Source organism: Scyliorhinus torazame, chromosome 3 (genome assembly GCF_047496885.1).
Source record: "Scyliorhinus torazame isolate Kashiwa2021f chromosome 3, sScyTor2.1, whole genome shotgun sequence".
In the NCBI taxonomy this organism is placed as follows: domain Eukaryota; kingdom Metazoa; phylum Chordata; class Chondrichthyes; order Carcharhiniformes; family Scyliorhinidae; genus Scyliorhinus; species Scyliorhinus torazame.
This window is the reverse complement of record NC_092709.1, coordinates 184,324,971-184,351,516: the sequence shown is the minus strand read 5'-3', so window position 1 is coordinate 184,351,516 and position 26,546 is coordinate 184,324,971. Positions and strand designations below refer to the sequence as shown.

Here is a 26,546-nt window from a genome sequence, read left to right as displayed (position 1 = left end):
TACGTCCATTCCAGGGTCAGGTACGGCCTCAGTTAAACATTCCCTTCGAAAGTCAGCACCTCCAACCAGCACTGTCAGAACTGCACTGGAATACCAGCCAAGATGATTTTTGTTCTGAAACCTCTAGAGTGGGACTTGAATATACAGCCTCTAACTCAGGAAGAAGTGAGTGCCACCAAATGAGCGACAACTGTATATTGAAAACCAACTTACTAATTACAGCAACAAATGCACAGTCCATAGCCTGCAATACAATGGATGTTTACGAAGAGTCGCAAATAACTTACATTATACATTACATTATAGGGGCTGGTTTAGCACAGGGCTAAATCTCTTTCTTTTAAAGCAGACCAGGGCAAGCCAGCAGCACAGTTCAATTCCCGTACCAGCGTCCCCAAACAGGCGCCGGAATGTGGCGACGAGGGGCTTTTCACAGTAACTTCATTTGAAGCCTACTTGTGACAATAAGTGATTTTTCATTGCAAAGCAGGTCAAAGGTGATGCAAATTGCACCTTGAAACCACAGATATAGCAAAATGCAAACTACAGGCAGCCTTTAATGCACGCAATTCATTTACAACTGAAAACAGGGCAGAGAGGGAGCAGTGGGTGACAAAATGGCTTTTACCTATGGTTAATGATTCTTCACCCATTATTCTCTGGGTTTGAATGGTTGCAGGGCTTTCAGTTGGAGATAGATGGGTTTCTCAAATACTGTGGAAGCTAGCTAACAGGATCTCCATTACACAAAAGCTGGGAACTGAACATGGGAAAATAACAAATAAGAGCAGGCGGCCACATGGCTCATTGAGTCCACTCCGCCATTCAACGTGACAGTGGCTAGTCTTCGACTTCAATTCTACCTTCCCCCTGCTCTCCATATTCCCGGATTCCCTTAGAGACCAAACATCTATCTGTCCCAGTCTTAAATATATTCAGTGATGGAGCATCCACAATCCTCTGGGGTGGAGAATTCCAAAGATTCTCAACCCTTTAGAGTGAAGAAATTTATCCTCATCTTCGTCCAAATGATCAGCTCCTTATCCAGAGACTGTGCCCACGTCTTCTAGATTGCCCAGCCAGGGGCAACAACCTCTCACTGCCTAACCACACAAACCCCTTCAGAATCTTGCACCTTTTAATGATATCATCTCTCATTCTTCCTAATTCCACAGAATACAGACCCAATTTACACAATCTCTCATCATCGGACAACCATCTCAGCCCAGGGACCAAGTTAGCAAACCGTCACTGTAACGGCTCCATCCTTAAAAAAAATGGAGATTGAAACTGCTCCAGCAGTATATCATATAGCAGCCCATGACCTACACCCCCAGCATTTCAAACATGACCAGTTGCAGCACACATGGGCATGCTGGACTGGGGTCACAGGACACGAATCCCCTCCCCACCCACCCCATTTTTTCTGCCATCTGCTAGGCAGTCTTGCCTTACAGCGGCCACCTTGCCCTGTGTAGACCACCAACACAGCAGATCCTAGAATCAGGAAATTCCTTCCATCATTTAAAAAGGATACCAGGATGGCAATGAATTTTAGGCAATGAACTTTCGGTGTTTTCTAAATTAAAGCTTTCACTGCAGTTTGCGGTGAAGAGTTACAGCAGAACTGATCAAATCAACTAGACCTTACCGTGAACAGCATGGTCCTATTTGCCTTCATGTTTGTTGGCTGCACGATGTTTGGTGCACTAACAGCACGTTTCCGAGCTTCTAGTAAACCACCACTGTTTACTCCATCATAGTCTAAACCACTGCTCATGTCAAGTGAACCACTTTTCTCCAGAATACTCTGTGACTGTGTAACTGGAACTGCTTCCTGAGTAGTCAGTTTAGGAGCAGATTTGTTCCTCTTTTGCACTAATGGTGTTGGAAATTTGGAACTTAAGAACCGGGAATTTTCAGTCTGTGGGCTTTCAGTTTGTTTCTGCCCTGCTCCTCCTTTCTTTCCATCCGTGTCGTGATCTAGGAGGTGATTGAATTTTTCGATACATTCATCAATCAGTGCTGGAGGAGCTTTCTTGTGTGCCACTGTCACCTTCCCGACGAACAGAACCTCATACTTCTGAGCAAAGGAATCGTCGTCATGCACGCGGATTTGGGTCTCTTCCTGCCGTACTGCCTTCCCAGCCTGACGGATAGTATTGATGATCTCAGGAACCTGTGGAAACAAGAGAGAAGGAATCAGAACTGCTATTTAAGAGCAAGTTGAAGAGGATGCCGAGTTATCAATTCAAGTTCCAAATCTATAATCGACCAATGACATAACATTTAAAACGCTGCATGTGTCTCCATTATACATTCTGTCCACATCTTATTCTTCAAAAGCTTTTCTTCACTTCATCCAATTTACATTCACCGACCTCAATCATCTCCTTTTCACTGTTTGTTACATTTCTCTACAGCACCCTCCCTGGTCAGAATGGCCCTGCAGCCTCCAATGCTTCCATGAGCAATGCCCCCGTACAGTCTTGATTAATCACCACACTCCTTCATTTAGCTAATATTCATTTCAACCATTTTTTTCTTTCAATTCCACTCACTTTTTCCCTGCTAAAAGATCTTTCCTTGGTAACACATGGAGTTTCTACAACCAAAGTGAATGACCTCACACTTCTCCATATTATAATCCATGTCACCTTGTTGCCCACTCACTAAACCTATCTATATCTCTTTACAACCTCTCTGCATGCTCCTCACAGTTTGTATTCCCGCATAGCTTTATATCATCAGGACCCTGGATACATTACTTTCAGTCTCTTCGTCTAAGTCGACAATATAGATTGTAAATATCTGAGGCCCCAGCACTAACCCTTGTGACACTCCACTAGTCACTGCCTACCAACTTGAAAATGCTCCATTTATATCCACTATTTGCTTCCTTTCCATTAACCAATCTTCTGTCCATGCTGATATATTACCCCAATTCCATGTGCCCTTATCCTGCATATTAACCTTTTGTATGGCATCTTATCAAATGCCTTTCAGGAATTCAAGTATACTATATCTATGTGTTCCTCTTTATCTACACCACTACTTACATCCGCAAACAAACTCCAGTAGGGACTTAACAGATTGTTCTTCAGTTTGTCACCATAAATGACACAAAATCCCAAAAGTGGATAAAGTGGATACATGTGAAAAAAATTGAGGAATTTTGTATCCTATATCCAGTCATAAAACATTGATGCACAAATTTAAGAAAACCATTCCTTTTCCAATCAATCCATTCCAAATATGCTACAGTAGCTGGGAGTGCCAATAAAAGCAATACACGATTGCAGTAATAACAGCTTCTATCCCCAGCACACAGTGATTAGTGTATGTGCAATCTAAGGAGTACACTGAAGGAACTTACCCAAGCTTGCCACACAGCACCTCACTCTCCTGTAACCTCTAGCATTATGAAAGTTAAAAGCAGTGATGGTGTTGTTAGAATACCAACATCTCCCAGTCCCACATTGTTCTGACTTGGACACAACATTGCCAGTCATTAATGACCAATATTGTGCAATTCACCATCCAACACCATTCCAGAAGCACCATGACTGCGAGAAGTGCAGCAGTACAAGGAGAGGAGCCACACACCCGCTCAGTAGAAGTGTGGCAATAAATGCAGCCTCACCAATGTGACTTACATGCCAAGAACAATATTTATTTATTTTTCAATTCCCTAGCCATTCCATGCCCTCACCCCTCTCAAATAACAAATTACAAGCTTTATTGCCTTTCTAAGATTTCAATACACAACCTCTTGGTTGTTCACCCAGTAACACAAACTGCTACATTATTATACCCAATGGTACACTAGCGATTATAATAAAACTTCTGCCAGCATACTTGGGGGAAACTCTGAAACTCTCCCGCAGAACTATTACATAAATCTGGTCATATACACATTGATGTATTTCATTATTTAAGGTTCTTAAGCAGACAAACATACAAACGATCCAATGATCAGCTTTCTTCAAGCATGGAGGAGTGGGGATGGACAATGTGTTGCATTGAATAGGGAATAACTGTATACATCACACATGCAACAAGCCGTTTATCTTTTGTTGCATATTGATTGAGACACTTTATTGAATGACTATGTCACGATAGGGAGGTATTAGGAACTTGGGTCCAGAAATAGAGTCCAAGGTGTAGCAGGCAACATAGGGGTTAAAGAGACTGAGGGAAATGAAAAATGAAAATGAAATGAAAATGATGAAATGAAAATGAAAATCGCTTATTGTCACAAGTAGGCTTCAATGAAGTTGCTGTGAAAAGCCCCTTGTCGCCACATTCCGGCGCCTGTTCGGGGAGGCTGGTACGGGAATTTAAGAAATTTACCAAAGGAAAGGATTGCAAAGAGCAATCAGAGGGTTATGTCCACAGACTGAGTTACCTTGTCCCAATTCAGCCAGGATGATCGACTCAAGATCTACTGTCATTCGGGGCAATCTTGTTTGACCAGCCGAGTCTGATGTCCTATTTGTCCATCAAGCATGGTAGCACAGTGGAGGGCAGCATGGTAGCACAGTTGCTTCACAGCTCCAGGGTCCCAGGTTCGATTCCTGGCTTGGGTCACTGTCTGTGCGGAGTCTGCAAGTTCTCCCCGTGTCTGCCTGAGTTTCTTCCGTGTGCTCCGGTTTCCACCCACAGTCCAAAGATGTGGTTAGGTGGATTGGCCATGCTAAATTGCCCTTCGTGACCAAAAGGTTAGGTGGGGTTATTGGGTTATGGGGATAGGGTGGAGGTGTGGGCATAGGTAGGGTGCTCTTTCCAAGGGCCGGTGCAGACTCGATGGGCCAAATGGCCTCTTTCTGCACTGTAAATTCTATGATCAATGGAACGTTAGCTGCATATGAATGACGTAGCTCTGTTCTTTTGTAGAAACAGGAGTGGGAAATCAGACAGCCAAGATAATGATAATAGATTCAAGTCTGGCCACCCAGGGGAGAACCTTTGTTTGAGGGGGTGGGCAGAGCTTAGAGAGAGAGAGAGAGAGAACGAATGCTGTTCTCAACAGTTCCAGGCAGAAGCCTGTGAAAATCAGCCAAAGTGATCATGAAAATTGCCACAAGTGCAGGCTTTGGGAAAAGGGTTCTGAACAAATGTCCCTAACAGAAGAAAAATTGCTGGTATTGCCTTGGCCTGTCTGTGAAAGTGGCATGAGAGCTGCATGTTCTGTTAAAGTGTTGTTTAATGGGAACCAGTATGTTAGTTCGAGGTGAAGTAAAAGTGTAAATATTGTTTTCTTTTTTTTTGTTTTAGTTTGTTTATAAAATAACTAGGCCCTATTTCTTATATTATCACACTGGAACGAATCGATCTTCCCGTGCAGCAAAACTTAAAAAAGTTATGGCATCTGGCCCAGTCTCTTAGTTACTGTTGGGAGTTGACCAGGTGTTGTAACAATTTGCACAAGAGACCTTATGCATGGTTGCTTTGATAGTACCAGTGGTCCAAATAGAACCCAACATAAATTGGAAGAATACAGAACATCAGGCAGCTGCACCACAACGCCAGATAGAAGTGATTCTACAATAGAAAATATTACTAGCTCAGGAAGTTTTCGTACTGAGGAATTGATTCCATACTTTCGGCCACAAACGTATTAGACTGCAACACACCTTAAGGCTCCTTTTCCTGCAGGATTTCAATGTAACGTCACTACAGAGGGCACTGTGACCTTATTAATGTCATGGCAGAGTAGTTTGAATTTTAACACTGCGTTTTTAGCTGCTGTGAAATCAAAGCACTACCACCTTATGGGAAGCAAAAAATTAACTGGAGACTAAACTTGCTGTTTACTGAGTAAGGAATAGCTGTTTGTGAAGGAATTGAGAGACAAAATAATCTATCTTTGCTTAACTTGCCGTAGGCACGGGGAGCTGTCATATATTAAGAACTGTGTTACTGACCTTTCTTAGATTTTATATATATATATATATATATATATATATATATATATATATATATATATATATATATATATATATATTTTATATATATATATATACACACACACACACACACACACACACACACACACATATTGACATCCTTGGCCTGCAGTTGTAATACCGAGTCTATCTAGGTTTTATATTGTTTTTGAAATAAGGACAGACTCTACCTCCATGAAGTGCAGTAGAAATGAACAATCTACCCAGGAGTAGAAGTTAGGCTCCCATGAACCTAGAATGGTTGTGCCTGTGCAGTATTTACATGTAATTAACTTTGTTTGGAGAACTCTTCCTCCAATAGCTTCCTAAATCAAGGCCTGAAGCTGAACTAAGATTGTTTTGAATTAAAATCCATTGGATGGGATTTATCGCGTAACCCACCGCGTGTTTCACAGCAGCGGGAGGCAGCCTGCTATTGGCTCCGGGCGGCATCTGCTGGTCCCGCCATTGTCAATGGGGTTCTCCATTGAACGCATCCCTCGTCACTGGGAAACCTGCGGCAGGGTGCGCCGTCGGCGGGACCGGAAGATTCCACTGTTGTGATCGACTAGAAAGTTCCGCCATCATTTTTGTCAGTTCTTTCAATTCAATCTTTGGTTTTGGATTTGAACTGGAAACAGCTTTGTTTAAAAATGTAAACGTTCAACAAAGAAATTTCTTTCAATCCACTTTGCTTATTTCTTACTTTACTACTATTGACTCTATTTTAGTACTCTGCAGAGTTCACGTGATCGTTACGGCGCAGAAGGAGGCCATTTGGCCCATCGCGTCTGCACCGGCTCTCCAAATGAGCACAATGACTTAGTGCCATTCCCTTTTTCCCCATACCCCTGCACAGTGTTTCTATTCAAATAATCATCGAATGCCCTCTCGAATATCAGGAGCGTGGGCCTGAAGTGCAAACAAAACTAATGGCGTGGTAGCACAGTGGTTAGCACAGTTGCTTCACAGCGCCAGGATCCCGGGTACGATTCCCGGCTTGGGTCACTGTCTGTGCAGAGTCTGCACGTTCTCCCTCGTCACTACGTGGGTTTCCTCCAGGTGCCACTGTTTCCTCTCACAAAGATGTGCAACTTAGGTGGCTTGGCCATGCTCAATTGCCCCTTGCTGCCCAAAGGTTAGGTGGGTTTACTGGGTTATGGATACAGGGTGGAGTTGTCGGCTTAAGTTGGGTGTTCTTTCCAAGGGATGGTGCAGACTTGATGGGCCGAATGGCTTCCTTTTGCACTGTAAATTCTATGATATGATATGAAAATTCAAGACCTAAATTTGAGGAATGGAGCACAATCCAAAATGTCCACCCGATTCCCAGTGGCATTTGTTCACACCAGATGCCATTATCACCCAATGTCCATACATGTGCATTCACACACACATACAACCCGCACACACTCCCTCACATGCGTATCACACGCAACTCGAAAGTAATTAGGGTGCAGAACACTATTCCATTTCTCCCTTATTGATCCATGGATATTGAAGCGAATGACAATTTCCCTTGCATTATCCTAACTAAGAATAACCAACTAAGTAGCACAGACCAAGGATTAAATTTAGGTTTTTTTCTGGTCTACATGGATCGATGCTGCAGTGGCAAGTTCACATGTCCTTTCCACTGAGAGCTCCCAGTCGATCAGAGGCTGACAACTCTTCTGTACTCAGCAAGGCCAGTGAAGAGGAGTCAGACTGGACTCGAAACGTTAATTCCTTCTCCCGCCACAACTGCTGCCAGGCCTGTGGAGTTTTCCCAGCACTTTGTTTTTATTAGGGACAGACATTTTACATGTCTGAAATACTAGTTATTCATTTTCAATGAGAAAAAATTCATTTTGCATCAACTCAAATAATGGGATTTGTTTTACTATTTCTCTCCTGCCATGTCACATGGCATCCCTTTCCTAGTTGGAGATAGAATGCAGAAACCCAACGTCAAACTGATCAATGGTCAAGGCTGCAAAACCCACCGAGTGAAATTATAATGGACAATCGCTCTAGAATTGAAATAAAGAGAGAAGAAAAAGCCATATGCCCCAATGGTAATCTCGCAGTTTATTAAATCATCCATTGTGGTGTCCATTAATAGCAATAGTTTACCTCACTTGGTAGACATTTTGCCAAACCTTTCGCAGTCTGAATAGAGGATATTTTCCTGATGCAGGTTTATTATCACTCCTTTACCTTTATGCTTCCTTGTTTGGTGTACACAAAATAATTACCGACTTCCGGTTGCGGCTATGCATTCGGCAGCTCCCGCTAAAACGGACTTTTGGGCTCTCCAGAGGAGCCCCAATGGCATTTTTTCGACGTCTTCCAGTGTGGGAAGGGGATAGCAAGGTCCACCCCCCATAGTATATGGATTGGACCAGGAGCGGAGCGGCCAAAAAAAGCGTTTTTGGAGCAGCGAAAAGTGCGCGGGAGAAAAAACAAGATGGCGGCGGGCAGAGATCAAGCGGCATGGGTGCAGGAGCAGCAGGAGTTTCTCAGGAGCTGCTTTGAGGAGCTGAAGAAAGAGGTGCTGGTGCCAATGCTGACGGCGATCGAGGGGTTAGTGGAGATCCAGAAGGCCCAAGGGGCGGCGATCCGGGAGGTGCGGGAAAAAGCCTCGGAGAACGAGGATGAGATCTTGGGCATGGCGGTGAAGGTGGAGGCGCACAAGGCGCTGCACAAGAGGTGGGCGGAAAGATTTGAGGACCTGGAGAACAGGTCGAGGAGGAAGAATCTTCGGATTCTGGGTCTCCCCGAAGGAGTGGAGGGGGCCGATGCCGAGGCATATGTGAGCATGATGCTCAACTCGCTGATGGGTGCGGGGGCCTCTCCGAGTCCCCTGGAGCTAGAAGGGGCTCATCGGGTCCTGGCGAGGAGACCCAAGGCCAACGAGCCGCCAAGGGCGGTAGTGGTGAGGTTTCACTGTTTCGTGGATAGAGAGTGTGTCTTGAGATGGGCCAAGAAAGAGCGGAGCAGGAGGTGGGAGAATACGGAGATCCGAATCTATCAGGACTGGAGTGCAGAGGTGGCAAAGAAGAGAGCTGGTTTTAATCAGGCCAAGGCGGTGCTCCATCGGAAGGGGGTGAGGTTCGGAATGCTGCAGCCAGCGCGATTGTGGGTCACATTTCAGGATCGACACCACTACTTCTAAACGCCTGAGGAGGCTTGCACCTTTATACAAACTGAAAAGTTGGACTCAAACTGAGGGTTTGTGGTTGAATACAAAGTTTTAACTATGCGTAGGGAATGTTCCACAGGTTGGGTGAAGGATGGGGATGGGGGAAGAGATCTGATGGGGAGACTGTGAGAGAGTGTGGGCGCCGGTGCTGGAGGGAGGGGAGGCCAGGGGATGGGGGAATTGGGATAAGGCTGCAACAGGAGCGGCGCCAGAGGGGGCGGGGCCGGCTCAGGAAAGCACGGGCTTTTTCCCGCGCTAGGGCAGGTGGAGGAGCGCACACTGATTGCTGGGGATGGGGGATTCCCACACGGGGGGGGGGGGGGGGGGGGTCAATGGGACGGCGGGGGAGGCCGGGGTCAGCAGACTTAAGGGAGTGTTATGGGGGAGCAAAAGAGCTAGATTCTAGCGGGAGGTGCGGGGTGGGGGGGAAATAGGGTTGCTGCTGCATTGGCCGATGGGGAACTGGAAACAGAAGAGGTGGTCGGGGCGGGAGGCCCCTGTCTGTGGGGACTGGAGAGTGCGGGTGGCGCGGGCATGGGACTGGCCTAGAAAAGGGGATGGCTGGTCGGCGGCGGGGGGGGGGCCGCCGAATCCGGCTGATGGCTTGGAGTGTGAGGGGCCTGAATGGGCCGGTTAAGAGGGCCCGAGTGTTCGCGCACTTAAAGGGACTGAAGGCAGATGTGGTCATGCTACAGGAGACGCATTTGAAGGTATTCCATTCGGGGCTGGATGCGAGGAGCAGAGGGGTGGCAGTACTGGTGGAGAGGCGGGTGTCGTTTGGGGCTGAGAGTATTGTGGACGGTGCGGGTCGATGCGTGATGGTGAGAGGTGGGTTGCAGGGGGCGTGGGTGGTATTGGTAAAGGTATACGGCCCGAACTGGGATGATGCTGGATTTATGAAGTGCATGTTGGGGCGGATTCTGGACCTGGGGGCAGGAAGCTTGATAATGGAGGGGAATTTCAACACGGTCTTGGACCCAGCATTAGATCGCTCCAGATCTAGGACGGGGAAGAGGGCGGCTGCAGCCAAGGTGCTTAGGGGGTTTATGGACCAGATGGGGGGAGTAGATCCGTGGAGATTTGCTAGGCCCCTGGCCAGGGAATTTTCTTTTTTTTCTCGCGTACACAGAGCCTCCTCCCGGATAGATTTTTTTGTTTTGAGTGGGGCGCTGATCCCGAAAGTGGAGGGAACGGAGTACTCGGCCATAGCCATCACAGACCACGCCCCGCACTGGGTGGAGCTGGAGTTGAGAGAGGAGAGGGACCAATGCCCGCTGTGGCGTCTGGATGTGGGATTGCTGGCGGATGAGGAGGTGTGCGGGAGGGTGCATTGAAAGGTATTTGGAGGCCAACGACGGCGGGGAGGTGCGGGTGGGGGTGGTGTGGGGGGGCGCTGAAGGTGGTGGTCAGGAGAGAGTTAATCTCCATCAGGGCTTACGGGGAGAGGAGGGAGGGCAGGGAAAGGGAGAGGTTAGTGGGGGAGATCCTAAGGGTGGACGGGAGATGTTCAGAGGCCCCCGAGGAGGGACTACTTGGGGAGCGGCAAAGTCTCCAGACGGAATTCGACCTGTTGACCACAGGGAAGGCAGAGGAGCGGTGGAGGGGGGCACGGGGGGGGGGGGGGGGGGGGGGTCGGCGTGCGAGTATGGGGAGAGGGCGAGCCGGATGCTGGCACATCAGCTCCGTGGGAGGGTGGCGGCAAGGGGGATGGGTGGAGTTAAGGATAGCAGGGGAACTGCGGTGCGGAGTGCGGTGAAAGTAAATGAAGCATTTAAGGACGTTTATGAGGAGCTGTACAGATCTCAGCCCCCAGCGGGGGAAGAGGGGATGCAACGATTTCTAGATCTACTGGGGTTCCCGAGGGTGGAGGAGCAGGAGGTGGCTGGTTTGGGGACTCCAATTGGGTTGGAGGAGCTGGTTAGGGGACTGGGGGGCATGCAGGCGGGGAGGGCCCCGGGGCCAGATGGGCTCCCGGTTGAGTTTTACAGGAAGTATGCGGACCGGTTAGCCCCGTTGCTAGTGAGGACTTTCAATGAGGCAAGGGGGGGGGAGACGGACCCTGCCCCCGACAATGTCCGGGGCGCTGATCTCTTTGATCCTGAAGCGGGACAAGGACCCACTGCAATGTGGGTCGTATAGACCGATCTCGCTCCTCAGTGTGGATGCTAAGTTGCTGGCAAAAGTGCTGGCTACGAGAATTGAGGACTGTGTCCCGGGGGTGATTCATGAGGACCAGACGGGATTTGTAAAGGGTAGGCAGCTAAACACTAATGTGCGGAGGCTCCTCAATGTTATTATGATGCCCTCGGTGGAGGGAGAGGCGGAGATAGTGGCAGCTATGGACGCGGAGAAGGCCTTTGACCAGGTGGAGTGGGAGTATCTCTGGGAAGTGTTGCGGAGGTTTGGGGAAGGGTTTATCAGGTGGGTTAAGCTCCTATATAGAGCCCCGGTGGCGACTGTGGCTACGAATCGGCGGAGGTCGGAGTATTTTTGGCTGTATCGAGGGTCGAGGGAGGGGTGCCCCCTGTCCCCCCTGTTGTTCGCATTAGCAATTGAGCCTTTGGCCATGGCATTAAGGGAGTCCAGGAAATGGAGGGGGAGAGGAGCATCGGGTGTCGCTGTATGCGGACGACCTGTTGCTGTACGTGGCAGATCCAGTGGAGGGGATGGTGGAGGACATGCCGATCCTAGGGGAGTTTGGGGACTTCTCGGGCTATAAGCTCAATTTAGGGAAAAGTGAGCTCTTCGTGGTGCATCCAGGGGACCAGGGAAGAGGGATCGACGACCTACCGTTGAGGAGGGCGGAAAGGAGCTTTCGGTACTTGGGGATCCAGGTAGCTAGGAGCTGGGGGGCCCTGCACAAACTTAATTTGACGCGGCTGGTGGAGCAGATGGAGGAGGACTTCAAAAGATGGGATGTGTTCCCACTCTCGCTAGCGGACAGGGTACAGTCGATTAAAATGATGGTCCTCCCGAGGTTTCTTTGTGTGTTCCAGTGCCTTCCTATTATGATTACCAAGGCCTTTTTTAAGCAGGTAGGTAGGAGCATCATGGGTTTTGTGTGGGCAAAGAAGACCCCGAGGGGGCGGCATGGAAGAGGTTGGAGGTGGCGTCCTGCAAAGGAACGAGCCTGAGGGCGCTGGTGACGGCACCACTGCCGCTCTCGCCGACAAGGTACACCACGAGTCCGGTAGTGGCGGCAACGCTAAAGATCTGGGGGCAGTGGAGACGACATAGGAGTGAGATGGGAGCCTCGGTGTGGTCCCCGATCCGGGAGAACCATCGGTTCATCCCAGGAAGGATGGACGGGGGGTTTCGGAGCTGGCATCAGGCAGGGATCAGAAGGATGGGCGACCTGTTTATAGACGGGACGTTTGCGAGCCTAGGGGCGCTGGAGGAGAAGTTTGTGTTACCCCCGGGAAATGCGTTCAGGTATATGCAAGTGAGGGCGTTTGTGAGGCGGCAGGTGAGGGGATTCCCGTTGCTCCCGGCACAGGGGATTCAGGACAGGGTGATTTTGGGTGTATGAGTCGGAGAAGGCAAGGTTTCGGCGATATATCAGGAGATGAAAGAAGAGGGGGAGGCTTCGGTAGAGGAGCCGAAGGGCAAGTGGGAGGAGGAGTTGGGGGAGGAGATTGAAGAGGGTATGTGGGCTGATGCCCTGAGTAGGGTTAATTCCTCTTCCTCATGTGCCAGGCTCAGCCTGATACAGTTTAAGGTCATTCACAGAGCGCATATGACAGGGGCGAGGCTGAGTAGGTTCTTTGGGATGGAGGACAGGTGCGGGAGGTGCTCGGGAAGCCCGGCGAATCATGCCCACATGTCCTGATCGTGCCCGGCACTAGATGGGTTCTGGAGGGGTTTCGCGAAGACTATGTCCAAGGTGGTGAAAGTCCAGGTCAAGCCAAGTTGGGGGCTGGCATTATTTGGGGTGGCGGACGAGCCGGGAGTGCAGGAGGGGAAAGAGGCCGGTATTCTGGCCTTTGCGTTCCTGGTAGCCCAGCGGAGGATCTTGCTCATGTGGAAGGACGTGAAGCCCCCCAGTGTGGAAGCCTGGATAAATGACATGGCTGGGTTCATTAAGCTGGAGAGGATAAAGTTTGCCTTGAGAGGGTCTGCGCAGGCGCTCTTCAGGCGGTGGCAACCGTTCCTAGACTATCGCGCGGAGCTTTAGAATGAGGTCGGTCAGCAGCAGCAGCAACCCAGGGAGGGAGGGGGAGGGGAGGGGAGGGGGGGGGGGGTTTCCCTAGGGATACTTGTAAAAAAGAATATGGGAGGGTTATTATGTGCAGGAGAAACCCATTGTACAAGTTCTGTAGTATGTTTGATTGATATGTTTATGTTATGTTCTGTTCTTCTCTTTTCTGTTACGGGGGGGGGGGGGTTAATTGGTTGAAAATTTGTCTTGGAAAAACTTTGAATAAACATTTTAAAAATAAAAAAATATTATAATAATTACCTTGCATTCATCATATATAACAAGTTATTATTTGCTGGTGGATCACAGTGAGTCAGAGAACACTTGGTTTATGATAATAATGATATGCAGGATATTATAAAAGTTTACCTTTTGCAAAGTATTAGTCATGGATATAAAAGTAGCCTTGGACTGTAACTGTTTAATTGCTTCTTTCTTATTCCAATCCTTGGCATGTTTTTTTTTTTACTTTCCTTCTATATATCTTTGTCCACATGGCTATTGCAAATGTTTCTCATTAGTCACCATCCCTCCTTCCCATTCTTGATCTATAAATTATTCAGCAATTAGCTGCATTCCATTATTTCTGTTTTTCATGCCCATCACAATTTGCATATTGCATTAGCAGCATTGAATTTTTACATTTGGCAAAGCCCAGGGCATGGAGCAAAAGAACCTTCAATGTGTAGCAATTTGCAGATGCCTTGGCAGGACTCACAAAAGAATGATGAGACTTCATGTCAACATCAGGTCAATTGAACTATTTGACTGTTTGGGTCAGTTGCTGCCGCTTCTTCAATGCTGCTTTATGTAACTTTCATTTTTTTTAATAAACAAAGTTGACTAATTTAATATATAACCAGAATATTAAACCTCAGCTCAATTATTATCAGTCGAAATAAACTCTCAGAATGAACATGGTTCAGTCCTGGATGTGATTAACAGCAGCAATAACATCAGAATCCAACCCCTGAAATCATTTGTGAACACACTGGTGGACAAATACTTTCCCACAGTCAGAGCAGGTGAATGGCCTCTCCCCAGTGTGAACTAGCTGGTGTGCCCAAAGGTCGAGTTAATTAATGAATCCCTTCCCGCACAGGGAGCAGGTGAATGGCCTACCCTCAGTGCCTTCCCGCACACTGAGCAGGAGAAAGGTCGCTCCCCAGTGAGAATGTGTTAATGCTATTCTGCCGCAACTGGCATTTGAATCCCTTCCCCCAGACCCCACATCTCACCCTCAATGGACATGATCCAGATTTGCATATTTAATTGAGTAATTAGTCTCACTTGAATATGTCTGCTCTGGAGTTACCCAAGGCGCGGGACCGAAAGGCCTTGCCTTAGAGATCCTGAACGGATACCATTTAGCCCTAGTTTCCACAAACATGGACCAGGCATAGCAGCACTTGGGGGGGGGGGGGGGGGGGGGGAAAGGGGGGGTCGGTCCCAGGCAATTGTGCCCCCCCCCCCCAAGCAATTGTGGCCCCCTGGGTCGATACCAAGTTGACACTGCCATGGTGTGAAACTGGCATTTTTCACAGCAGCATAACATGGACATGACATGGACATGGGTGGTGAGCCAGCAAGTTCAGGGTTTGAGAGGATTGATGGAAAGCTTGACTGGCAAAATGAATTTTGAAAGGTTTATGAAAGGGTGAGAGAAATAGGAAAGGAGGAGTAGGTGAACCATTTCAGCATAACATGGACATCTTTGACTTTGTCTATATATATATGTTTCTGGAACATCACCTGAGGAAGGAGCAGTGCTCTGAAAACTAGTGTTTGAAACAAACCTGTTGGACTTTAACCTGGTGTTGTAAGACTCCGCAAAGACAGTGACCCAAGCCGGGAATGGAACCTGGGACCCTGGAGCTGTGAAGCAACTATGCTAACCACTGTGCTACCTTAATAAATTTAGAGTACCCAATTCATTTTTTCCAGTAAGGGGCAATTTACATGCTCAGCAGCGGCACAAATTTCCAAAGAGTGCTGTGTATACTTGCAGGTTAGTTGCTGATTGATTCGTGTTGTCAGTTGTTTCTACATGTACTTGGTGCTTTCTTTAATTGTTAAAGTTTTTTTAAATTTAGAGTACCCAATTCATTTTTCCCAATTAAGGGGCAATTTAGCATGGTCAATGCACCTAATCTGCACATCTTTGGGTTGTGGGGGTGAAACTCACGCAAACACGGAGAGAATGTGCAAACTCCACACGGACAGTGACCCAGAGCCGGGATCGAACCTGGGACCTTGGCGCCGATAGGCAGCAGTGCTAACCACCGTGCTGCCCCTTGTTGCTGAATAAAGTTTTCCCACCTGCCTCATGAATGCAAGGAGCGTTGATGGGTACTAATTATCTGGGGCAATCAGAATTTCTTGCTCTACTGATATGGAGTTTTCAGGTTTGACAATAAGAGATTACAATAGACCAAAAAACACTTCTAATTATGTTACCATCATGTCATATTAAAATCAGAAAGCAAACCCTATCCAAAACTGTTAATTTTGAATCTCCAACAAAGTCTACCTTCACCCATACATCAGTTCTTTTGTCACTGAAACACTTATGCATAACGGTCACTAAGGTTTAATTAAACCAATCCTCCTTGCTATCTCCTGTGGTCTTTTCAATGAGTCCAAAACATTGTTATCTGGGTTGTCCTCACTCACCGGGTGGCTCCACACATGAACTCTCTGTTGCACAATACAAATTTAACATCATTGACAATTGCATTCACGGTTTCATCCCACCTATCTTGGCCGTCTCGTTCATAGTATATTCCCTTCCAATCACTTATTTTGTTCGATTCCAGTCATCTGGGTGCCCTGCTTCCTCTCATCTCTATTTGCAACTGAACCTTCAGCAACATTAGTCCAACTCTCTGAAGCTCCACTAGTTCACCTACTCCTCCTTTCCTATTTCTCTCACCCTTTCATAAACCTTTCAAAATTCATTTTGCCAGTCAAGCTTTCCATCAATCCTCTCAAACCCCTAACTTGCTGGCTCACCACCCATTTCCCTACTCTTTATTTGTTAAATTCAGGTTTCCTAAACACTTTGCCGTAACAGTTAGGACTTACTTTGTCCATTCAGCATTTTAATGAGAACATGGCCTCAAATTGACACTAATTACTGTTGTTAAACACTGACATTCTACTTGGTTACTTTAAAAGCCTAGATACCCATAATTATGAGATACAACCCGCTTAAAAAGGCATATTATACACTGTTGCCATGATCTTTCAAGCTGGCTATTTCATTGAAACCTCTGGTTTATAAGATGAGGTACTTCAGGATGACTCATTTTTGTATCCCAACATCCACTTGCCTGTGTTTACTTTTGTCAGTATTTCAAGATCAAAACAATTACAAAATTATGTATGCATGCCATTGACACATATCAAATGATGTGTATGTTGGACTCCTTTTGAATTCTTTACTTCAACAGGTTGAAAGCAAAGATTTATCCTTCTAATTTTAAAAGCTTCACAAAACTATTCTCGCCGAACAAAGGTGCATGCAAATATATCAAGCTTCGTTGAATTAAGCTCGCCAGGGATGATGAGGCAAGTTGTGTAACTCCCTCTGTGATACCACCCTCGACTGTATGTGCTATCAGCAACTGTATCTGGATTTCTAAGAATATTGTTTACACCAACCAGGACAATTGGTCAAGATCCAGTGTGGGTGGTTTCACATGATGACAGTGACAGGAAAAAGCAGCACAGAAGATTAATGCAAGCTTGCCAATCCTTCTCCATGTGATTAACAATATAGCCCAAAGTGCTTCCACTGCACCAAAATTATGTACAAATGGCATTAGAAAACTTTCTGACCATCTCCAGGTACAATATTGCTCCTACCTCTGGTTTGAAGGGCACCTGGAGAAATTGAGAATAGGCTTTGCCAGATGTACCTCAAGTTCAAGTGATTGTGAATTGTTTGGCCCGCAACATTCAGTGTGACAATTTAATATTTGTCAATAGAGCATGGCGCATGGCAGGTACAGAGTGAACTTTGAAGATTTTTTTTAAAATAAATTTAGAATACCCAATTATTTTTTTTTCCCCAATTAAGGGGCAATTTGGCCAATCCACCTAACCTGCACATCTTTGGGTTGTGGGGGCGAAACCCACACAGACATGGGGAGATTATGCAAACTCCACACAGACAGTGACTCGGGGCTGGGATCGAACCTGGGTCCTCAGCGCCATATGCAGCAGTGGAACTTTGAAGATCTTGTTGTTAAAAGAAAAGCCAACACTGATATAAAAAATAACTTTTGTTCTCACACAACGTGCTGTTGCTATGAATCAGAGGGCATGCTCCTTCCTGAAATTCAATATTGAATTTCTGAAATGTCTGCCTGAAATACAGGGGGAGATTCTCCCAAATGGAGCCCAAGTATTTGCACCGTCGTGAACGCCGTCGCTTTTCATGACGGCGCGAAACGGGTACGCGGACGACTGATTCTGGCCCCCACAGGGGGCCAGCACGGCGCTGGAGCGGTTCACGCCGCTCCAGCCTCTTTTACCGGCGCCAAATGGGCGCCGTGCCAACCTGCGCATGCGCTGTTGGGCCACGCCAACCTGCGCATGCGCTGTTGGGCCACGCCAACCTGCGCATGCGTGGGGGATCTCTTTAGCGCGCCGGCCATGACTCAACATGGCGTCGGTGTTCAGGGACCGGCCGCGCAGGAAAGTAGGCCCGGGGGGGGTGGGGGGGGAAAAGAGATCGTGCACCCCCCCCGCCCCCCCGACCGTTCGCGCAGAGTTCCCGCCAGCAGCAACCAGGGGTGAACGGCGCCGGCGGGACTCTGTCGTATCCGGGCCGGAGAATCGGCAGCCCCGACGATTCCAGCGGCCCGCGCCGGCGCAAACTCTCCGCACGTCGAGGCGTCGTGGCGCGGTTGCGACGATTCTCCGGCCTGGCGCGGGGCTCGGAGAATCAATCCCTCAATATTCAATATTGAAATTCAATATTGAATCCCAAAGTATGGTGAGGTTCAGAAGACTTCACTTTGGGTTCGGGGTGAAAGTTGAAGGTGATCACGCCGTAGGGAAACTTTCTGCCAGAATGAAGCCAGACGTATCGGATTTTTTTTTTTTTTTTTTTTTAAAACGTGTATTCGATGGTATCTCCTCAAAGTGAACATGAAGATATTGTTCAGAGTTTCCTTTCTGTTGTCTTGTACTTTGAAAACTCCCAACACAACGACATGCTAGTTGCCTTTCGGGACCCTTGTAATAGTATTAGAATTAAGTACAAACATGAAAATGTTGCATGCAAATATGGCAAACCACATACCAAGTTCAAATAAAGTTAATCATCAACATGGAGACATTATTCAAAGCCCAAGTAGAATATTCCTATACAACTTTCCTATGCAAGTTAACCTTGATCCAATTGACAAAATAACTGCAGCCACTTAAATCAAGAGAGTAACAAAATTTGTTTAAGATATTCACCACACAAAAATGAGGAAACCAACAATTGTATAAAAACTCTGATATGGGGGTTAGATGTAAATCATGAGGCTAATGCAGACCAAGCCAAGTGAAACACAATGGCTTCATTTATGACTTGAAATAAATTTGGGCTGTCTCAATGAGTCCTCATCACAGAAATGCTTGATATGTGGCATAAATTAGCAATGTAGCTTCATGGCTCAATGTAGGTCAAAATCCTGGAACTCCTTCCCCAACAGTGCTGTGGATGTACCTATACACCATGGACTGCAGAGGTTCAAGAAGATGGCTCACCTCCACCTTTCTCAAGGGAATTAGGGATGACCAATAAATGCTGGCCTTGCCACAATACCCACACCCCATGCACAAATGAAAATGTTCAATTGTACACCACTGAAAAAAGTGCAAAAGATTAAACTGCTCCCACCACTGAGTCAGAAACTTTTGAATGAAACTCTTTACTGTAAGATTATCATGTATGATAGATTGACCAGTGTGGTACTGAGGTGGTGCTGCCTTGTTGGACACATGCTTTCCGATGACAGGCTAATCAGAGGCCCCATCTCATCAATCAGGTGGATCCAAAAGATCCAGCGACAGTTATCAAGAGAATCATGCAGTCCTCCTGTGGCCTGGCCAACATTTATCCCTCAAGTTTCGGCACCAAAACAGATTATCTGGTCACTTGGTGCTTTTTAACCTCTCACCCAAAACAGCGGCACTCCCTCAATACAGCTTTGATATGCTCAAGTTGGACATAAATCAACTTTCTGACTCAGAAGCAACGGTGTTATCACCGAGTCAGAGCTGACAATAATGGATCACCCTAATATGATTGTCTTTCAAATAAAAGAACTGATTCCTGAAATCACAAACTAGTTTGAACTTTTAGGGAGGTGAAATTCCCTTGTGTTGCTGAAAAGAAGATTGGGAATTGAGGCACGTGTAGTAAATACCGGTGTTAATTGTTGCTCAATCGTATTTAACTATATGTAGGTGGGGAGCGTTAATTGTGATTTCACTTCAGCCGATATAGAGACAATGTCTGAAAACGAACAGGGAAAGGGATGAAGGGAGAGCCAAATTAGGATGTGCTTGCTTGTAATGTTTCATTCTGTAAATAAACTTCAGACTGAGTAAAGCTCGACTTCAATACGGTCCTTCCTAATTGGTTTTATTGACTATTACAATCAACACCGAACACAGGATAAGCGTTCCATTCAGTAGAAACTGCGCATCTGTTTACCTGCCTTCAAAGTTTGGTCAGGTCACCAGCGCTGGCAGTTTGGACGGCACGGTGGTTAGCACAGTGGTTAGCACAGTTGCTTCACAGCTCCAGGGTCCCACGTTCAATTACAGGTTTGGATTACTGTTTGCACGGACTCTGCACAAAGGGCGCTCTTTCCAAGGGCCGGTGCAAACTTGATGGGCCGAATGGCCTCCTTCTGTAGTGTAAATTCTATGAGGACATTAGTGACTGACCTTACATTAGTACGAACAGATGTAATTCAGTCACATTTTGGAGTATTCCCGTTGAATAAAACCTGAAAGCTCCACAACAGCAAGCATCATCCAAGCTGCAGACCTAGACATTTAGTTTCAACAGAATTCCAGGAGCGGTTCAGAACTGAAGAACTGACTCAAAGCTATCCATGTGATAACTCCGGGGATAGGTTCAGGATAATGCATCTGGGTCTCTGCAAACTGTTGGTAGAGTATCAGCAAGAGGTCTCCACCTTCAATGGTGCTACCTTTCAACACATTCTTCCTCTCACCTTATTTGCTTCTTTCTCCCCTTCCTCCAACATATATGCTTGGATTTTTTTTTTTTTAATTCATCTTTATGGGCTGTGGGCTTCGCTGGCTAGGCCAGCATTTGTTGCCCATCCTTAGTTGCCCTCAAGAAGGTAGTGGTGAGCTGCCTTATTTAACTGCTGCAGTCAATGTGGTGTAGGTACACCCACTGTGCTATCAGGGAGGAAGTCCCAGGATTTTGACCTCCTGATAGTGAAGGAATGACGATATATGTCCAAGTCACGATGGAGAGTGACTTGGAGGGCAACTTCCAGGTGGTGGTGTTCCCATGTGTCTGTTGCCCTTGTCCTTCTAGATGGTAATGGTTGTGGGTTTGGATGGTGCTGCCTAAGGAGCCTTGGTAACTTCCTGCAGTGCATCTAGTAGATGGTACACATGGCTGCTACTGTGCGTCGGTGGTGACGAGAGTGAATGTTTGTGGAAGGGGGAGCAATCAAGCAGGCTGCTTTGTACTGGATGATGTTGAGCTTCTAGAGTGTTGTCAGAGCTGCACTCACCCTGGCAATGGAGAGTACTCCTTACACTCCTGACTTGTGGATGGTGGACAGGCTTTGGAGAGTCAGGAGGTGAATTACTCGCCACAGAATTCCTAACCTCTGGCGATGGACTGATTCTCTCTTATTGGAGATGGTTAGTGGAGATCCCCTTGACTTGCCTCCATATTCAAATTGACAACAAGAAAGGGGAAATTCACATGCCAGAGATTGCTAGATATTTGGGGGCAGCTGACCACAAAACCCAGACTATAAGAAAAATAATGGCATCCATATTTGCTGCCTTTTAACAATTCGCTCCACAGTCGCACTTTAGAAGAGTACAGTTCAGAGTGGAAATTTCAAGATCCAAAATGGGCAATGTCATCCTGTTGTAACCACATCAAACTGTTCACTGGGAAGGTCCTGCCTACACATTACCAAGGTTAATTTGGGATGCATTATAAAATGGGACAGTAGCCCATGGATCAGTTTCCTACTGTTCCGTCCACCATTAATCCGCCCCAATCTTGTTTTTGGTTCAACTTTGCTGCAGTTGTTTCTTTGACATTACACAGTTGTCTTTTCCTCTAGCACACTGAATATTGGAGTAAGATGAGGACATTGGCTATTTGACCTGTTTTTTTTTTTTAAGAAGACTTGAAGCTACAATGTCCCATATTTGAGTCATAGCAGGCAGCTGACAATACAACTGTTTACATCTCAGATTCAATGTTCATACGAGACGTAACCTTCTGCAACACCACCCCCACACCTGCCAACACACACACACACCCCCATCTATTTTTTTTAATTTTTAAAAATAAATTTAGAGTACCCAATTTATTTTTTCCAATTGAGGGGCAATTTATCGAGGCCAATCCACCTACCATGCAAAACCCACGCAAACACGGGGAGAATGTGCAAACTCCACACGGACAGTGACCCAGAGCCCGGATCGAACCTGGGATCTCGGCGCCGTGAGGCAGCAGGGCTAACCCACTGCGCCACCGTGCTGCCTACACACCCATCTATTAACCAAATAAACTGGAATTTGCAGTTCAAGAATTAAGCTGTCTAAAAAAAAAAAAATCACGGTGTACAAGTTGATGTTTGAAATCTTTGAAATCTCGTAAAAACCCTTCCAAAAAAACTGGAGTCAACTGATACATTGAGTATAAAATGGGAGTATAAAATATGAACTACCGGTGTTGGTGTAAGTGATTACCACTTTGAAATATTTAAAAAAGACACCAGCAAGTCAAATTAAATCAATGAGACAGTTCTACTGAATGAAGTAATTCTACAAGGATACCTGTAATCATAATCAAAAGTTGACTTAAGTCCCATGAATGCTTGACATTCTGGTGACAATGCAACTATTCTTGATGATTCCCAAGCACCCATTCCTATACATGCTTCACAAGGTCAGGCCAGTAGCTGGTTCCTGGTTTCATGTCACATTTGGCCATGGGCATCTTCTTCAGGTCAGACGTCTTCTTCTTCCATTCTCGCATCAGTTTTTTCACTAACACCAAATTCCCCTCGCTGCAGCACAGTTATTTGATGAGTTCACAAATGTCACAACTTTGAGCTTGAAATCAGCTTCATGTTTCATTCTTTTTGCTGTTAATAGTCCACCATGTGCAGTCTGCTTTCTGTGAGCGTATCATCTGTGCAGCTTGGCTACACAGCCTTTATTGCCAGGCTGATCCTGTGCATTGACTAAGAAGGTGAGTAATACATGCATTTCTGGGATGATAAATTGAGGCTGACTCCTAATCAAAATACAGCATTTTTTAGCAGAAGACAGAGGGGAATGGGATGGGAGTTGTGTACGAGGTGGGGTCAACCTACAGTCTGAGTATAGGCCCAAATATGAATTTGTGGCGGCGAAAATATTGTTTTATATGCTGAGTAGATTTATATGCTGTGCTCCATGGTAAATTTTTAATCTGCAACATTTATCTTGATGTGCAACTTTTAACAAAGTTATTATTTTTTTAATGTCTCAATGATTATTAGACTCCCTGCTACTATCAAAGTTAACTATTAAATCTCTTACTGCAAGTATTCCTTTTTTCACTTGTGGCTGTCAAAAATCAAAGCACCCCATAATGTCAAAAGAAGTTAGGACTGTCTTTGAACCGCTGGTGCGGCGAGGATGAATTTTATACTCCAAACAGGTCTCAGCTCCCGGTAAATGCTTTCTTCCCCAACAGTAGGTTTCACCCAATGACAAATCTGGTAAGAAAACAGTTTTCTCTTCAAACCGACTGGCACCTTGGGCGCGATTCTCTGCTCCCGCGCCGTTTAAGAGAATCGCCAGGGTCGCCAAATCTTCCCGCGACTGCACTGGGGGAGGCCTCAAATGGGGTCCGGCCTGCGATTGGTGCCCACTGATCGTCGGGCCGGCCTCTCTGAAGGAGGACCTCCTTTCTTCCGCAGCCCCGCAAAATCCGTCGGACATCTTCTTGCGGGGCGGACTCGGGGAGGACGGCAAACACGCATGCGAGGGTTGGCGCCGGCCAACCCGCGCATGTGCGGGTGACGGCAGTTATGCGGCGCCAGCCACGTCATGTATGCGGCGCCAAGGCCTGGCGCGCGTAAATGACGCGGTGCCGCTCCTAGCCCATTTTCGGGCCCTGAATCGGTCGGGATAGGGGCCGTTTCATGCCGTCGTGAACCTCGACGGCGTTCACGACGGCGCGAACACTCGGTCTCCATTTCAGAGAATCACGCCCTTTGTTTCACACCATCACAATCACTGCCTCCGCGGCCCACCCCACCCCCGCAAACTGCAACTTCCATGATGTTGCGATACATGCACCCTACCCAATCTGTCCATTGTAGACTAAAGATTTATCTTTTGGAAGGGAAAACTCTCTTGCTGCATTTTGGAACTGGTATGGACCGCAGAGGGCTGTAGATGCTGACTTGTTTAGTGTGTCCAAGGCTGAGGTAGATGGATTTTTAATCAGGAAGGGAATCAAGGGTTTGGGGGATAAGGAGGAAAAGTGAAGTTGAGGATTATCACAGCGGGTCAGCCATTGAATGGCGGAGCAGACTCGGTGGGCCGTGTGGCCTACTTCTGCTAAGTCTTATGGTGCTCTATTTTATGAATATGTGCTGCTGGTGTGGAATATCACTCAGCAGAGGGTGCCCATTGGGAAACTGCAGCCATGCGATTCATTTTAAGTGGCCAGAAAATCACCAGAGATGCACGTATTTGTAAAACCTCCCCAAATGTCTTCTGACATTCAGGTAAACACCAAGGCACCCCGAAGCTCCATTTGAAAGAAATCAAAGTCACCGAGTTAAATAATTATTAAATAAACTGTGAATGCTTTGTCTGGTTAAACACGATATGACAAGATGAAAAGTTTGGGATTAGAATTAGAGGTTGATGGGAGTGCAGGATGTGGGATAGCTGTTTCATTAAGTCAGTCAGCATAGCCCACGCAACTCTGTCAGATCCACACTGACTCACCAAACCCTTGAACACAAATTCCACAGGCCTGCCATTTCTTCAATATTCCTGCAGCATAAGGTATAAAACATTGTGCCCATTTTGTGCACAGCAGCTGAAATATATATTATACATATGAACAAAATGAAAGATGTTCCTTGTAATTTTACACACAGTTGCATGTCACACCAGCTGGAATTTCATTCAGTTGAAAATATGATCCCCCATGTTTGGTTTGGTATACATCCAACCAAATCCAAGCTACGTTTAGTCCCACATACGCTCCCTAAAATTCCTAAACACCCTGTTCAGATACAGTACCTTTCTGTTAGGATCAGAAAAGTTATCAACAGTGTATAATAGAAAGAGCACGAATGGACACATAGTTCTTTGTTCCTTCTACTTTCAAAAAGTTTTTTTTAGTAAAACCTCTTCTTTCCTCCCCATCCACCCCCCACGGCCCCGCCTCCCCTCCTCTCCACAGAATTAAATGCCAGGTTTCCATGGCAGATAATTAGGTAACTGAAACACTATAAAAAGAGGGAGCGGAGCAAAAGAATAAAGCGCATCTAGAATCATAGAATCTCTCCAGTCCATTCGGCTCATCGAGTCTGCACCAACCTTTCAAAAGGACACCAGCCCGGGCCGGAGGAGAAAGTGCAAATGCCTCACACTCTCCCAAGACCAGAATTGAACCTGGGACCTGGCGCTGTGAGGGGCAGCAGTGCAAACCATTGTGCCACCATGCTGCCCCGCTCATTTTAACATCTTTGGAAGCATCAGTAACTTTGGTATCATGTTGTTAAGAGTTCAAAACTATAAAGGAAATCATTGAAGGAGACATGCATTGTAAATAGCAGCTTTGAACCACCCACCCAACCAAACAAAAAGCAAAAGCCACCCGCTTGGATGGAGATACATATTTGCCCGACTGAATTCCACTAGTGAGCACCCTAATGGTTTACCTGTTATGGTGCTGCTTCTCTGGAGGAGCTGGGACATAGTTAAAGGTGTTTTCAGCAACAGCTTAGAAACGCAGCACCCACGACAAGTGATGGAATACTGCCAACCATTCTTCTGCTCAGCAGCTGAACATTTTGCCTGCCCTGACAAGTTTCCGATTCCATGGGCTGGGCAATAATGAGGATTGCAAACTGCAGCTACCTAAACAGTCAGTGTGCAGCATTGTTCGATATCGCCAATTCAGTGCAATTTGATGCTTATGTAGCATGTCTAACATGGAAAGACATACCAAAATACTACATAGAAGAACAATAAAATAATCTGGTGTGGTATCAGAAGAAGGGACATTTAAAGAGGTGACCAAATGCCCGGTTAAACATGCTTTTCAAATATCAAAGCATAAGTAAAGGTTTTCCCTCCAAAAGAAAATGTGCACACCTCTACATCTCATTAACTCAATTTATTTTTTGTTCAATTACATTGCTGTGAAGCATTTTGGGATACACATTCAGGCCATCATACACATGCAAGTTGTTCCCACTTTTCCTTCTCTGTCTGAAATATCTTTTGTAATTTCCGATTAAGTGCCGCCCTCTAATTACTTGGTAGTTAAATTGAGTAAGGGCGCTTCTTTCAGGTCAACATAAACTGCTATTATGCAAAAATAACAAAGGTGATTCAATCTTTCACCTCCAGTGTTGAAACAGTCAACATTCTACACACTCTTCCAGTTTAAATTAGCAACATGACCCAGTACAGGCATATGCAATAGTGTGAAAAACTGTAACTTAATAGGTTTTCAAGTCAAATAATCTTTTGACCCACACTGGTTCCATATCAATCTCCGTACTTTCTACTAATCTCTCCAAGGCCTCATTCCTTCCCACTTATGCAAAGACTTCCTGCACTACATTCCAGATCAGACCCTCTGCTCATTCTCCTTCCCTCGCTTCCTAGACCTCCATCCTCACCATCAATCAATTAGTTGTAAAATCTTCGATCATTACTATGCTGCATATTCACC

General features: G+C 46.3%; 1 protein-coding gene across 7 annotated transcripts in view; it reads right to left on the bottom strand.

Moving 5' to 3' along the window:
• The window catches only part of tbc1d1 (TBC1 (tre-2/USP6, BUB2, cdc16) domain family, member 1), a 393,938-nt gene that overhangs the window by 223,550 nt on the left and 143,842 nt on the right, over positions 1 to 26,546 (bottom strand). For all 7 annotated transcript variants that reach the window (XM_072496556.1, XM_072496559.1, XM_072496560.1 and 4 more), the window contains exon 2: positions 1,652 to 2,179. In XM_072496556.1, the coding sequence (XP_072352657.1) occupies positions 1,652 to 2,179 (528 nt within the window). The remainder of the gene's footprint in view (positions 1 to 1,651; positions 2,180 to 26,546) is intronic.